This window comes from Macrotis lagotis, chromosome 5 (assembly GCF_037893015.1).
Source record: "Macrotis lagotis isolate mMagLag1 chromosome 5, bilby.v1.9.chrom.fasta, whole genome shotgun sequence".
Taxonomy (NCBI): domain Eukaryota; kingdom Metazoa; phylum Chordata; class Mammalia; order Peramelemorphia; family Peramelidae; genus Macrotis; species Macrotis lagotis.
This window is the reverse complement of record NC_133662.1, coordinates 222,452,875-222,468,338: the sequence shown is the minus strand read 5'-3', so window position 1 is coordinate 222,468,338 and position 15,464 is coordinate 222,452,875. Positions and strand designations below refer to the sequence as shown.

The window sequence follows — 15,464 nt, the reverse complement described above, 5'->3', positions numbered from 1 at the left end:
TGCTCTCTCTGATTGGGCCAAGTAGTCTCTCTATGCCCTCATTTTTTTTTCCCATAGTGAAAATAGATGTCTTTATTTTTTCATCAACAGAAAGGTTTTAAGAATGGCTTTAGGAGGATTTTGTAGATCCTGAAAGAAAGGGCTTTTCCATTCATTTTAAGAGGTCATAAGATCAGAGATTAAGAGGGGAAAGGGTCAACTAATCTAATGCTCTCATTTTATAGATGAGAAACTAAAGTCTGGGCAAATTAAATAATTTTGTCTCAGTCACAGTTATCGGAATTAATAATCTCATACTTTCCATGTCCATTTTCTTCAAATATCCATGATGAAACTCTTTGAAACCAGTCCCTCCCCAAGATGAGATTGTCTTTCCCTCCACACATTTTAAAATATTTTGAATGAATTGTTCCTTTGTGCTCATCATGTGTTGTGTACATGTCATATTCTTCCCACCCTGTATAGATCACAGGTTCTTTCAAGTCAGGTATAGGTCATTTTTAAAACTGTATATCCATATCACACACACAACACTGTATCCTGCACATTAAAAAATGTTTGCTGAACTGAATTCTACCAAGTTTTTAGTCCCGTGGTTGTTCTCTTCAGATGTTCCACCTATTGCTAATCATCCTACCTATGTCACCTGTTCAGGATCTTTTGAGGCCACAGACTGATCCCAGAACTGCCCATGCCCTCTTCTTCTCATCCCCAACTTTTTTTTTAGTTTTTGCAAGGCAATGGGGTTAAGTGACTTGCCCAAGGTCATACAGCTAGGTAATTATGATGTGTCTGAGACTGAATTTGAACTCAGGACCTCCTGACTCCAGGACCAGTGCTCTATCTACTGTGCCACTTAGCTGCCCCCATCCTCAACCTTCTAGGTTTTATATACTATGTGAGATATTCATCTATGTCCTCTTCTAGGGGCTTTCCTTGCTTGCTTGCTTGGCACCACCTGCTTCTGCTCATACTTTAGTAGAGACCAACATGGATTCTTCTGGAATACACACTCATTATTTGAGGGTCTCAAACCTTTCCTATGCCAACTTGACATGTTTTGATTTTGTTCAATTTTGGATGCTAGCCTTGTTTGAGTTGCTTTTCTTCTCTTGGACTTTTTGTATTCTTTCCATCTTATCATCTGAAGGAGTTTCTGAATTTCTTCCCTTAAATAGGACAGGGCAGGACAGGACAGGACAGGACAGAATGAATAGAATGATGTCAGAACTGAAAGGAACATTAAAAATTATCTAGTCCAGTCCATTCATTTACAGATGAGGAAACTGAGGTCCCGAGAAGCAAGCTTATCCGACCAGTGTCACACCACTGGTTAGAAGCAGAGCCTGGTTCTGTGTCTTCCTGGACCACTGCTCTTTTCCCTCCATTTTGCTTCCTTTACTCTCTTGATCTAGCTGTGCTGTAAAAAAAACTGGCATAATAGAAAAAACACTAAATTTATAGTCAGAGAACATGGGTTCAAGACTCATCTCTGTCATTTGCCTATGTGATGTTGAGAAGTCATCTATATCACAGATCTCAGTAAGATGAGGAGGAGTGGAGGGAAAGGATTAGATAGCTATTTAAGGACCATTCAAGGTCCAAATCTATGGACCAATATCTTTAAAACCTTGTCTTCTTTCAGAATTTTAGCTACATTTCTTATCTAACTTGATGCACAGCAGATGATCCCAAGACATCTTCTTTTGACAATATTAATAGGAAAGCAATAAGAATTCAAAGAATCAGATTCCAGAACTTCTCGAGTATACTAGTACCAGTGCAAGGCTAGACTTAGAAAGGCCAGATCTTTAAACCTAGAATTACCAGGGTTATCTCTCAATAACTTCAAAGGGGGCAGTCAGGTGGTGCAGTGATTACAGTACCTGCCCTGGAGTCAAAAGGACCTGAGTACAAATCCGGCCCCAGACACTTAAGAATTAACTAGTTGTGTGACTTTAGGCAAGTCGCTTAATCCCACTGCCTTGCTAAAACCAATAAATAATAATCAATAATAATAATAACTTCAGTGTAGTCAAAGAAAAGGTGCTAATCACAGTCACCCTTGAAGAAAATCTGCCCATACTAGCAGGTGGTAATCAGAAGAAACATTTACTTTAATAGTTATCTTGTAAATTTTTTTAAAAAAAAACCTGCTTTATAAGTAAATAACATTTTTTTTGAACAAAAGTAAAAACACTTTGGAATTTAGTAAGTTACTTAGCTACAGCGCTGTCTTTCATTCAGCTATAGTCTCAGATGTAATTAGAAGCTACTGAAAGTCACAGAATAACTGACATTTTATACTTGAATGGATCTTTGATGCTATTTATTAGATATTACCTTCAATCCACCCAGACTTTCCATAATGTACAATTTTTGCTCATGTCTTCCTGTGACTCTTTTGTGAGAGTTTAAATGTACTAGGGGCCCTTCTCAAGATCTCTCAATATTGTATAGGTACCAGTGGAGTACAGGAGCTGTCCTTTGTACTTCTAGTTAATTATTTCCTGGATGATATTTTACACTTTTTCATCAATGATATATTGCAACACCTTCACACCTACAATGTGTTTCTCTATCATCCACAACTTCATTAGCTCCATTTTACAGCTAAGTTGTACAAGTTAATTCAAGTGGCAAGAGATGGGAGCAGGCAGCCTTTTCCTTCTCAGATTTTCAAATTCCTTTTCAGCAATTCTGATAATATATGACAAACTTCTGGACCATATGAAAACTATGCTTTTAATTCAGAATTCAGAATAGTGGTACTGCTGGGTCAAAGGGTACGCATGGTTTTGTAGCTCTAGGGCCCAATTCCAAATTGTTCTCCAGATGGTTGGATCAGTTCACAATGCCACCAACAGTCCATTAGGGTTCCTATTTTTCCACATCCCCTCCAGCATCAATCATTTTCTGTTTCTGTCTTTTTAGCCAATTTGATAGGTATGAAGGAATACCTCAGAATTGTTTTAATATGCATCTCTCTTATCAGTAGTGATTTAGAGCATTTTTTGGTGTGACTGATAGCTTTGATTTCTTCTGAAAACTGTTCATATGCTTTGACCATTTATCAACTGTTTTTCTTACAAATTTGGTTGAATTTTCTCTATATAAATTTGAGAAACGAAACCTTTATCAGAGAAATTTGCTATAAAGAATTCCCCCCATTTCCTGTTTTCCTTCCAATTTTGGCTGCCTTAATTCTATTTGTGCAAAACCTTTTTATATATATTCATATATTCAAAGATCCAATTTATGATCCTCTCTCTTGCTTGGTCATAAACTCTGCCCTTATATATAGGTCTCACAATAAAAATTTCCATGCTCCTCTAATTTGCTTAGATAGCACCCTTTATATCTAAATCATGTACCCATTTTGGTCTTTTTTTTGATATATTATGTGAGATATTGATCTATGTCTAGTTTCTATCAAACTGCTTTCAATTTTTCCCCAAAGGACTCCAATTATTGATCTAAAATCTAAAGAATAGGAGAATTAATAGACAGATGTGTTAGATTTGGTTACCAAAAGTCTAAGACCTCTTTAAGGAAAATTTTTAAAGCACATTAGCAAGCAAGCTGATCATAGTCAACTCATCTAAAAAATCACATTATCCTAACATCAAGACTTTGCACTAATCCAAGAAATTTTACATTCTTCAAGATTTACTGTGATCTGATTTCTAATACTTAAGCACAAAAACTGATTTGGGCAAATTTTTCTTAATATTAAAATCAAATGAAGCAAAATTTGTCTTGACTTCTAAAAGGTTAAAAAAAAGTTTTTTGCCATGGATGTGATAATGCAATATTTTTCAGAAATTTTTACTTTCAAATGATGTACACTTTCATTTCTTTTAAGAGAATTCTCCTTGGCTTTATACATTATCATTCCCAGTATGCCTTTGGAGAACTCGGTGTTTTGCATTATAATAATGCAACTTTAGAATGTAGCCAAAGACATAGGGAGGCTTCTTGACTTGATGACCTTCAAGAAAGTTCTCACTTGTTTGGCTTTGTTTATTTCTTGGATTTTGCTCTTTGTAAAGAGGGAAGAGAGGAAGGGAATAAACATTTATACAATACCTGCACATGCCAGGCACTGGGATGTCAGTCCCAAGCATATGAAGACATCCCCTGGCAGAAGTAGGCAGGTGAAAACAATTTGTTTCAGCGGTAGTAAAGGTGGTTGAAGCAGGAGCTGTGGAATACTTACGAGCTTGATCAAACCAGTTTGATCAAACCAAAATCATGTACTGCCATCCACGCCATCACTAGTTGTCCTGACTTTTTTCCTTACCACTGGACTTCATTGATTCTAGAAGAGCAAGGCTGATGACTTCGTGCAGCTCTGCCTCTGTTAAATCCAATTCACGGGTGTCATTGATCCTCTTCAAAAAATTAAGGATGAATGACAACAATAAAAGCATTCTTCCTATCTAATGGGTCCCTAATGAACAGTTCTTTTATCCTTTAAACACACGCGCACATACAGCCTTCATGAAAATCTGTCATTCTTTAAGGTATCATCACATATAGTGCACCTGTTTTTCATTTCTGTACTCTTAAAAAAGCTGCCTTTTGCCAACTATCTTGATGTCTTCTGCACTTTCCCACCATCAACTCTTCAAACCTTTTGCTTTCTGAACCTAGCAAGCTGCTAATCTTTTAACAGATCTTTCATCAATGACCAATTACTTGCTAAAGCAGATGGGCTGTCATCGTTGTCCTTTACTTCTCTGAAGTAATCGATACCACTGACCGCCTTCTCCCTGGGTTTGAAAGGCTTTCCTTTCTCTCAGTTTTCCCACCTTTGATAGTTCAGTCCTCTTTTCACCTCCTAAATATGGATGTTGCTCAAGACTTACAGGTAATCTGTGTTCACATGACTGTAATTATCATGCCTGATCTCTCATCTGAGCTTCTGCATTTCCAGTTCCCTAGTATTCTCTTCCATCTGGATATATTTCTGGAACTTTAAACCCAAAAGGTCCAAAGCTAAATTCATCTTTCCACCTAAAACTATCCTGACGATAGAATCATCAGCTCCCTATCACCCAGGCTTGAAACCTTGTAATTATTTTGGTTCTTCCTTCTCTCTCACCCTCTACATCTGCTCAATACCAATTTCTATTCATTCTACCTTCACATTCTTTTTTTCTCTGTTCCTTTCTTTCCACTTCCATTTCCCTGGAATTCTCCTCAAATCCAAACCATTCCCAGAATTCTCATGGGTCCCTAATATCAATGTTCCTCATCTCTCACTTGACCTTGGAAGTAGGGGGAGGGGAGTCATAATGACATTTGGATTTGGGATTATAGAAATGACCTTGTGCTAACTCTATTTTTAACACAAGGAAATGAAGTCCAGAATCAAGTTTAAGTAGCAACAAGCAGGAGGGGCTACCTTGTCTCAAGGGAACTACCTCTCCTCCTCCATCCATTTTTACTTTCTATCTTTTCTATTATTACCATATATGGCACCGTGCTTCACCATTTGGAATTCTTCATACACAAGTGACAGAGACAGGGTAGGAACCATGGAATAAGTGTTAAACTTGAATAAGAAAGTTAGGAAGGTGAGACTTCAGATTCCCCCTCTGGTGCTGATCTCCCTGTGTGAACATGAACAAGTCATTAAGCCTTTCCAAGCCTGTTTCCTCATCTGTAAGATAAAAGGATTGGACTGCATGGCCTCCAAGTTGGTCTTTTCCAATTCTAAATATATGATCCTATGAATGTCATACTTTCTTCAGGATAATCCTTGACTTGTAATGTGTCTTTATTATTCATGTACCTGAGAGATAAGATTGACCGATGAATCAATCATTTATTGAATGCTTTCTATGACTAAGAAATAGTCGTAGTTTTTTTTTAATTTGTGGTGCAGTAAAAATATCAAAACACTTTAAGTGGGGAAACCAACCCCCCCCCCCGACTTAATAACTTGGTGTAGTGGATAGGGGATTCCATATCCATGGTCTCTAAAGTTCCTTTTGGCTCAAAATTGATGATTCTATAGAAGTGGGGCACACAAGTTGGTTCAGCTTTAAAATGGGGTCATTAATTCTCCACTATCTAACTCATTAGGGGGCTGTGCTGTTTGAGTTTAGCAACACTGACCTAGGGAACTTAGGAAGCAATTTTATAGTTAACCAGACTTAAAAAAAAAATTAAAGCACATGAAAGATAATTGTCAACAATGGTTGTTTCAGAGTGTGGTGGATGTTAAAGAGACATCTGGGATGTACAAGGACGACATGACATTGTTATAAAAAGACATTAAGGACAAGGAGGCAAGCACTGTAGAAACATAAACTGATGCTATTATCACTATCGACAATCTCCTGGTGCTTCCTTTTTTTATCCAGTTGAGCAGAAGCTGAATATCAACGATGGCACCATCACAAAAGGGATTGAAGAATGTTTGAAAAGCAAAGGATGACCTTAGTGTCCTCTGTAACAATCTCATGTCATCCTGTCTAGAGGCCAGATTTTACCTCACTCTGGAACAACCTTTATTAGTCTTTATCTTTCATAGGGTTTCATTTTTGCATTGCTTTAGGTTAACTATAAAATCCCAAGTTTCCTAGGCCAGCCTTGTCAAGCTCAAATAGAAACAGGCAGCAGATAGACTTAGAAAACTACAAATGAACACTACCTCTATTGGGTGGTATTTTTATTTCCTTTGCTAAACATTTCTCCGTGACATTTTCCTGTGGGTTTGGGCATTGGGCTAGCAAGCTGCTGGGGCTAGGCCCAGTCTACTTGTGGGATTGAGATGAATGGCTCCAGATTATTGGGGTCTTGCAGTCAGTCCCTTTTCTGACTACTCTTCTCAGACTCTCCCTAAGCTCTTCTTGACTTTCAGGCAAACACTCCATCACCGTCACAACTCTGACCTCAGCCGGCAACATTGGTGAGGACGGGATCCTCAGCTGCACATTTGAACCTGATATCAAGCTTGGAGACATAGTGATACAGTGGCTAAAGGACGGTGTGATGGGTTTGGTCCACGAGTTCAAAGAGGGCAAGGATGACCTGTCTGATCAGGATGCCATGTTTAAGGGCCGCACGGCGGTGTTTGCAGATCAAGTGATAGTTGGCAATGCTTCTCTAAAGCTGAAAAATGTACAGTTAACAGATGCTGGCACCTACAAATGCTATATCATCACTTCAAAGGGCAAGGGAAATGCCAAACTAGAATACAAAACTGGAGGTGAGTCCTCTCTAGGGCAAGGTAGGACCCTCCAACACTCATGTCACTCTCTCTCTCTCTCTCTCTCTGTCTCTCTCTCAATGTATATTAAAGAATGGTGTTATAGGTCTTTAAAAGTCAGTTCAACAAGCATGTGTTAATCATCTTCATGCTGCTATGACAGCCTATAAGAGAGGCAGCCAGCAGGGAGGAGGAAGACTTGGGTCTAAGCCCCACGTCTGACCCATGGTGGCCACCCCAGGGTCCCACTACTTTAGGCAACTCTGGAGTTTGAATGGCAGAGAAGGTCCCTCCTGCATTGAGAGAGTAAGTTTCCTCCCCTGGGAGTGCTCTCCAGCAGCAACATGGCAGGCCAGTTCCTGTCCTGAGTCCATTCAGGTCTATTATGTTGGAGTTAATGGTAGGTAGGGGTTCAAAGACAGTCTCTCTATGGTACAGTGTGAAGGATACTCTGGGAATCAGAATCTTAGTTCTGACACTTAGAAATTGTCTGACTTTGGGCAAATCCCTTCATTTTTCTAAAATTGCAGATTCCTCATCCATAAAATGGGACAAGGAATACTTGAAACTGCTATTTCATTATTATATGGAGAATGGGTTGCAAACCTTAGGGCCCTCACCACCCGACTTTGAGCCAGATGCTTCCACAGATCTGCCTGTAGTGATTTCTGATACTCCCAATATGGGGCCTGCCTCCAGGGTGGCCCAGGGACCTAAACTGTCCCTGCCTGCCCTTACTGGTCCTGAGCCTTAGCTGGAGATCCTCACATGCATCTTTGGCCACAGCAGTCTCTGATACTGCTGAATAGAGCTTTGACATCTGAGTCAAAGAGGAGTCTTCTTTGCTGTTTAATCAAGTATCATGTGCCAGCCTCATTACATTTTTATAAGTATTTGTTGGCCTGGGGTGCAGTTCTAAAGGCACTGCAGTTGGAGATGAATAAAAGTCCTATGTTCCCTTACAGGGAAGTGTTTTAGAGGCCTCCACCAATCAGCATCTATTCATCTTTCAGGTCTCAGGGATCTCAGCTCAAGAACCATCTTCTCCAGGAACCTTCCTCAGGCCATTGTGGTCTTTCCCTGAGCACTCCAAAATATGCAGTCTCACCCCTTGAATTCAAAGCATCATAAACTTGTAGAGTTTAGAGAAACTTGAGAAATCATTTATTCTAACCCTCTGCAACATGGATCACAGGTCCCCAACTTCCAACCCTCTCCCCAACCCCTGAGTGAGTCTACATACAGCCTTGAAAATTGTGAGGAAGGGTCTCATGTATTAGAGGTCTTGCCACTTTCTCTTGCCTGAAGGCCCCTGGGGAGAGAGACTGTGGCTTCTTTTGCTTGACCCTCAGAAGACACTTAGAAAATGAAGAAGAAAAGAACTTGAATTACAACTGTTTTGCAGAGAAGAGACTAGGTCCTAGTTCCTTCTTGCAGCTCCTATTGTCTCATCCTGTAGTAGATAATAAACTTCAAAATATAACTATTTTCAGAATAGGAAATCTTATCTACAGGGGGGAAAATGCCTGAATTTTATAATTATAATTCTAGAGTTAGAAGGGACATGAAAGATTAATCAGGCCCAACCCTCCCATTTTTACAGATGAAAAAACTGAGTCATAGAGAAGTTAAGGGACTTGGCTAACAAGAGAGCTAGGATTCATAAGGATGGCAACCACCCATGAGTTTTGGGTAAGATCCTAGAAAAATAGGGGCAGCTAGGTGGCGCAGTGGATAAAGCACCGGCCCTGGAGTCAGGAGTACCTGGGTTCAAATCCAGTCTCAGACACTTAATAATTATCTAGCTGTGTGGCCTTGGGCAAGCCACTTAACCCCATTTGCCTTACAAAAACCTAAAAAAAAAAAGATCCTAGAAAATAGGCTTCTATAAGCCCAGGACCTGGGGATAGCCTGATGCCAAGGGTTAGGTATGAATGAAAGGATCATAGATTCTTTTGCTGATAGACTCCTTGAGATTCCTGCAATAGCTTCCTAAGTGTTCTTCAAGTTTCTCATTTTCCCATATATATCCTCTTCACCCCATGCAAAAAGTGATCTTCCTAAAGCACAGACTTGATCATGTCCCTCCCCTAAATAAATTCCAAATCTTTGCAAGATAATGTTTTTGCTTTTGACATTTTACACTGAACCATTGATTTGTAACTTTGGTACTGACGGTGTCCTTCTTGTGGATTCGCTTTCAGCCTTCAGCATCCCAGATGTGAATGTAGACTACAATGCCAGCTCAGAAAGTCTGCGCTGCGAGGCTCCCCGATGGTTCCCACAGCCCACTGTAGCTTGGGTCTCTCAGGTGGACCAGGGGGCCAACTTCTCTGAAGTTTCCAATACCAGTTTTGAGCTCAACTCTGAGAATGTGACCATGAAGGTGGTGTCTGTGCTCTACAATGTCACGGTCAACAACACTTACTCCTGTCTGATTGAGAATGACATTGCCAAAGCCACAGGGGATATCAAAGTGACAGGTGGGTCCCTCTGCCGCTGTTCTTTGCATAGAATCGAAGGAAGTGTGCCTACTTTAGAGAATCGATGGTGGACTCAGATTCAGTTTGGTTGAATTCACTAGCTCTTTATGGATCAGCTCAGAGTTAAAGGATGATCTTTTGCAACCTATGCCACTACTTGCCATCTAACCTTCAAAGCAAGACCAACCCCAAAAGAATTATAGAGCGAGCCAGTCGCCTGCAGCAGCTGCTCACACAGGCTGATTCACATTCTGTGAGGCAAACATGGGCCTAGACTACAAGGTGGGAGGTGTGGTTTCCTCTGATGTGGTTCTCAGGTTGAGCCTGTTCGATCAGTGCTTTATAGCCATGTTAGGATGGGCCCTGTAGCATGGCTTGAAATTTCTCCCAGGTTGGACAACTGTGGACCAAACAGTCCCCAGAAGCATCCTGCTCTCCCTGGGTTCTTTGAGAATATAGTCTGTGTGGGCGAGTCTTTCAAGATGTTTCTCTAGACTGACTAAGACCCCCTGGATTTTTGTCAGAGCTAGGGGGAAGCAAATTGATCTCTAAAATAAAGTAGCTAGAAAATGTTAACTCAGAAAATTCAACTGTTATTTACTCAGCCTATCAACATTGTTTTTAGGTGCATTTGATTTTGAAGTCCTTAAAAAGGAGTTAATGAATGAGTTTGAGGCCAGTTTCCTCTAATGGCAATGTTTGTTCTTTGTTCTTGAAGAAGACTAAGACATCAGGGAGGTGATGCCATGAAAGACACATAAATTGGATTTGAATGGGGGGGGAGGCAATATTAAGTCACCAGCCTCAATTTCTCCTCCAGAGCCATCTGGGTCCAGTGAACAGATATGAATCAGGATGGCTGGAGATGACTTTGGATGTGAGGCAATCAGGGTTAAGTTATTTTCACACAGCTAGTAAGAGTCAAATATCTGAGGTCAGATTCAAACTCCTGTACTCCTAACTCTAAGGCCAGTGCTCTGTCCACTGAGCCACCTAGCTGCCCTGGCCAGTTCCCTCTGAAGGACTTTTTACCCATGTGTACCAGGAAAGTCCATTAGCATAGAAAGGTCAAGAACTGAATAAACCATGAATGCTGGCCTTCTACTTCATTCAGATTTGATCCTTTGGCTGCCCAAAGGAGATCATTTACAGTAGGAGAATCAGACCTGTGCCCAAAGACCCCAAGAAAGCATTTGGAAGAGATGGCATAGAAAGCATTATTACCTCTTCCTTACTATACATATAGGAGGCATTCAATAAATATTGAATGAAGGAAGGAGGCAGTAGGCCCTGTTATGGCCTATTTCTTGCTATTGCTAACTTAGGTGACCTTTGGTAAGCCAATCTCTTTCCTCACCCATTGCCTTTCTCAAATATAAAATAAGAATGGCACGTTCTACCTAAGCATTTTACAAGTGTTGTGGGGGGGGGGGAGCTAGGTGGCACAGTGACTAGAGCCTCGACCTTGGAGTCAGGAGGACCAGAGTTCAAATGTGACTTCAGAAACTTAATAATTGCCTAGTTGTGTGACCTTGGGCAAATCATTTAACCCCATTGCCTTGAAATCCCCCCAAAAAGTGTTGTGAGGGTTAATAATATCTGTAAAGAACTAAACACCACGCAAGTCAAGTGCTGTGTGCTCACAGGGATTTGCCAAGAATGTGTTTATTGATAAAATGAATTGCGGAAGTCTATTCTATTATTAGGCAATGTGCAATATTATTCTATTGGCAAGGTTTCTCATTTGATTGAGTGATCATGGGAATGGGTCCAAGAATGGAAGAGCTTCCTTTGAAGAAAAAGGCTCTGCTCTTAAGCCAACTATATGTTAATAATTCTGAAAAATGGTTCCTGTTTGAAATTTCTATTGTTTCAATGTTTGCTGTTTGCTAATGAGCCATGTGAAGAAAAAAATCATCCAGTTTGTCTGCAATGATATTTTTTCCCCCTCCCTCTACAGACTCTGAGATTAAAAAAAGAAGCCACCTTCAGCTACTGAACTCTGAAGCGGCCCCGCTATGTTCATCTCTCTGTACCCTTGTTTGGGTCCTTCTGCCCCTCACCCCTCATCTAATGCTCTTATAGGTTCTCTGCGACACATAGAAGCATACGTAGCCATTGACAAAACAGGTAAGATGACCAGGTGAATGGCATGGGATCCTAGATCTGGATGTGTAGATGTGCATGAAATTTTGCTCATAGAAATTTTGCTCATAGTTGTTGATTTCAAAAGAACAATTAAGCAAATTCATGAATTAGGGCGCAATTTATTCACATCCTCTATGGGATCATGGTGTTCACCTCGTAAGAACCTATGCTCCACTTTCTCTTTTGCATTAGTAGAAGGACTATGATGGAAGAATGTTGCATATACTGTCAGACAAGTTGGTTAGTTTTGCTAAACTCTTTTCTTTTTCCTTCTACAATCTTTGTTAGACGGGATGACTTTCTGAGTAGCAAATTATTCAGAAATGAAAGTAATACCCCAAAAAAGGTATCAATCATTTTTTGAAAATTGTATGCTCATGGGTTTACCATCAGCATACCATAGCAAAGGAACTCCTATTCTTCCAATTTCTTCCAACATCGCCTCTGCACCTTTTCTCACACCTTGACCTGTTTCTAGAATGCCCTTTTCCCCATCTCCACCTTTTAAAATCCTACACATCCTTCAAGATTCAATATAAATGCTAACTTTTATGTCCTGCCTGATTGCCCTAGTTAAAAATAATCATTACTTCCTAAATCCTCATGCAGCTCTCTCTTTTATCTCTTATATACATATTATGGTCTAGTTTTGTATTTATAAAACCATAACTTCCCTGAGCCTCAATTTCCTCATCTATAAAATGAAGATAATAATACTAGCACCACCGATTATGCAGGGTTATCTTTAAGGTTGTTTTTTTTTTTGCCCAAGGCCACACAGCTAGGTAATTATTAAGTGTCTGAGACCAGATTTGAACCCAGGTACTCCTGACTCCAGGGCTGGTGCTTTACCCACTGTGCCACCTAGCCGTCCATATACAGGGTTATCTTGAAGAAAGTACTCTGTAAATATGTTATGCATAAATGTGAACTATTAATATTATCATTATTTATGAACATGCCTTATCTCTCTTCCAGGAGAAGATCATTTGAGTCAGGAATTATGTTTTATTCATCTTTGTATCTCCTGCAGAACATAGCATCATGTCCTGTACCTAGAAGATGATTAATCAATATTTAATTGAATTGGAATTTTATTGTATATATTTTGAAGAAATTCAGATAGGTTTTACAAACAGGGCATCACATACTTCAATGAAAGCAAAATAACAAGACGAATGATTAGCCCTGACCAGAAAAGTATCAAAAGGCCCCACTAATGTGTTAATTCTTTAGTTCAACAAACTGTCACTGAGCACTGTGGCATATAGGAAGGGGTGTATTAGAGCCAACAGGAACTGAATTTTCAGTGTGAATATTTATATTTCAGAAATAAACACCAGAAAATTTTATAGCTTGCAATGACAATAGATGTCATATCATTAATTATTTTATAATGCTTTTCTGATGCCTTTTTCTCCCCTTTCCTCCCCAGAATCTTCCACAAAATCAAATTTCATCATTTCATTTTACTGCTCAAGACTCAATACTGGCTCCTTTTTTCTCTTTATTCCCTTAACTCTAAGCTCCTCACCCCAATGTTTAAGGTCCTCCATTGACATTTCATCATGTCTTATTTCTGAACATGGTCCTCCACTCTAGCCCAAACAACTACTTCTTATAATCAATTTACTACCTTTTCTCCTGCCAGAACTGGTACAGTTAATTAATTTGCTCTCCTTCCTTTATGATAGTACATGCCTATCAAACAATGTTTGAGACTCATCTCAAAATTGACCTTCAAAGAGCCTTCCCAAGGTAGCTTCATCTTTCTGCTCAAACACTAAAGGAAACTAAATAGAATTTATGCCACAATATCTTGTAATTGTTGAGATTTCCTTATATTATCTGGTTGCATGAAATCATGAAAATGTGCCTCACATAGGATGTAAGTTGCTCCAGGGGCAGGTATACCATTTTGTATTTCTTTTCACAGAACCACAATGTTTCTATTGGAAAGGTCATCTAATCCAAATTATCATGGATAACCAACCCTTCTATAGCCTATTGGACAAGTGGTCATTCTGCCTTTGCTCAGACTCCTCTTGAGGAAAACAATGCTTACTTTCTAAAGCATTCCATCCCCCCCATACAGCTCTAATTTTGGGGAAGCTTTTTTCTGACACCAAGATGACATTGCTCATTTTCAACTTCTATCCTTTACTCCTGGTACTGCTTCTCTAGGATCAAAGAGAACAAATCTGATTCCTGTTCCATGGAATAACCCTTCAAATATCTGAAGATGGCTAGTGTGTATCCCATAATTCTTCTCTTCATTTTAAACCCCCCCCCCCCCGCTAAGTTCCTTCCATCATTAGTCTTCACACATGTCTTGAGGGTGGGCTTGTTCACCGTCCTGGTTGCCTGTCTCTGGAGGCTCTCCAGTTTATCTTTTCTAAATATAATGCTCAGAAGTAAACACAATGCTGCTGCAAATGTACTGGGATAACAGCAACTTACCACCTCTTTATTCCTGAAAGGCAGGCCTTTTTCAATAGATCTTCAAATCATTTCTCTGTGATCTTCTAAACTTTTTAGCCATCAGATGATACCACTGACCTAGACTGAATTTGTAACCCACTAAAACCCCCAAATCTTTGTCAACCTGCTGCCTGACCCTGGCTCCCTTCCCCCCATTTTATATTTATGACATAGATTTGTTGAGCCCAAGTGTAAGATACTATATTTATTCCTATCTAATTTTGTCTTATTGAACTTGGCCCAGTGTTCTAGCCTGTCAAAATCTTTCTGAATCCTATTCAGTCATCTAGTTAGTCATTTCTTCCAGTTTTGGATCATTTGAAAATTTGACAAAATATAGAATACTTGTATCTTTATCCAAGTCATTAATTAAAATGTTAGAAAGCATAGGGTTGAGCACAAATCCCTGATATGCTCTGGAGAATTTCTAAGTTCCAATAGAATTATTATTATTAATTATTCCAGATCCAGCCAGTACACTAATTCTAAGTTCATCTAATGTCATTAGCACCAAGACCACATCTCTCCATCTTTTCCATGACAAGAAAGGCTTTATCCAAGTCAAAGTCGGTAGATAGCCTTGTCTTGGTTGCCCAATTTAGTAATTCCATAAGGAGAGAGAATGAAGTTAGTTTGGCCTGACCCCAACTGGAAAATGAATCTGGATTTGAAGGGTCCTGAAGTCCCCTCCAGGTTGAAGTCTATGACCCTTCTGGAAAGAAGCTGTGCTGCCTTTTTGGGAGCTTTTCTTCCCCTTCTTAGATGCTCAATAGCCATTCCTTCAATAGTAAGCTCTGGAACTTTAGAGGAACAGGAGTCAACCTCACTTGCCTCTAGATTTTTACAGACTTTGTTTTCTTTGCTTTAGGGAAATGGAGATTTCTCTTCCCCAGTGCAGCAGTACATTCTGGCTCCCCTTCTCCAAGACTTTTCAAAGATCACTGCATATCTGCCAGTTGTCCCTTAGGATGTAGTTCCTCTGGGTCACATACCTTAAGATCATTCAAGGCAGCAGGAAATGAGTAGAACATGCTCAATTATTTTTTGTTTCCCCTTGCTAAGCACACAATATAGCTCTCTGCACATAAATGCTTATTGAACAAATAAATATATGAATGATCCATTATTGC

At 39.7% G+C, this 15,464-nt stretch overlaps 1 protein-coding gene across 5 annotated transcripts in view; it reads left to right on the top strand.

Moving 5' to 3' along the window:
* The window catches only part of VTCN1 (V-set domain containing T cell activation inhibitor 1), a 110,357-nt gene that overhangs the window by 77,648 nt on the left and 17,245 nt on the right, over nucleotides 1-15,464 (top strand). For 4 of the 5 annotated variants that reach the window (XM_074188548.1, XM_074188547.1, XM_074188546.1 and 1 more), the window contains 3 exons: nucleotides 6,875-7,222; nucleotides 9,427-9,705; nucleotides 11,666-11,835. In XM_074188548.1, coding sequence (XP_074044649.1) covers nucleotides 6,875-7,222; nucleotides 9,427-9,705; nucleotides 11,666-11,790 — 752 coding nt within the window. In that variant the 3' untranslated portion in view covers nucleotides 11,791-11,835. Of the gene's footprint in view, nucleotides 1-6,874; nucleotides 7,223-9,426; nucleotides 9,706-11,665; nucleotides 11,836-15,202 lie in introns of all 5 variants that reach the window. The other variant, XM_074188550.1, reaches the window with a different exon arrangement.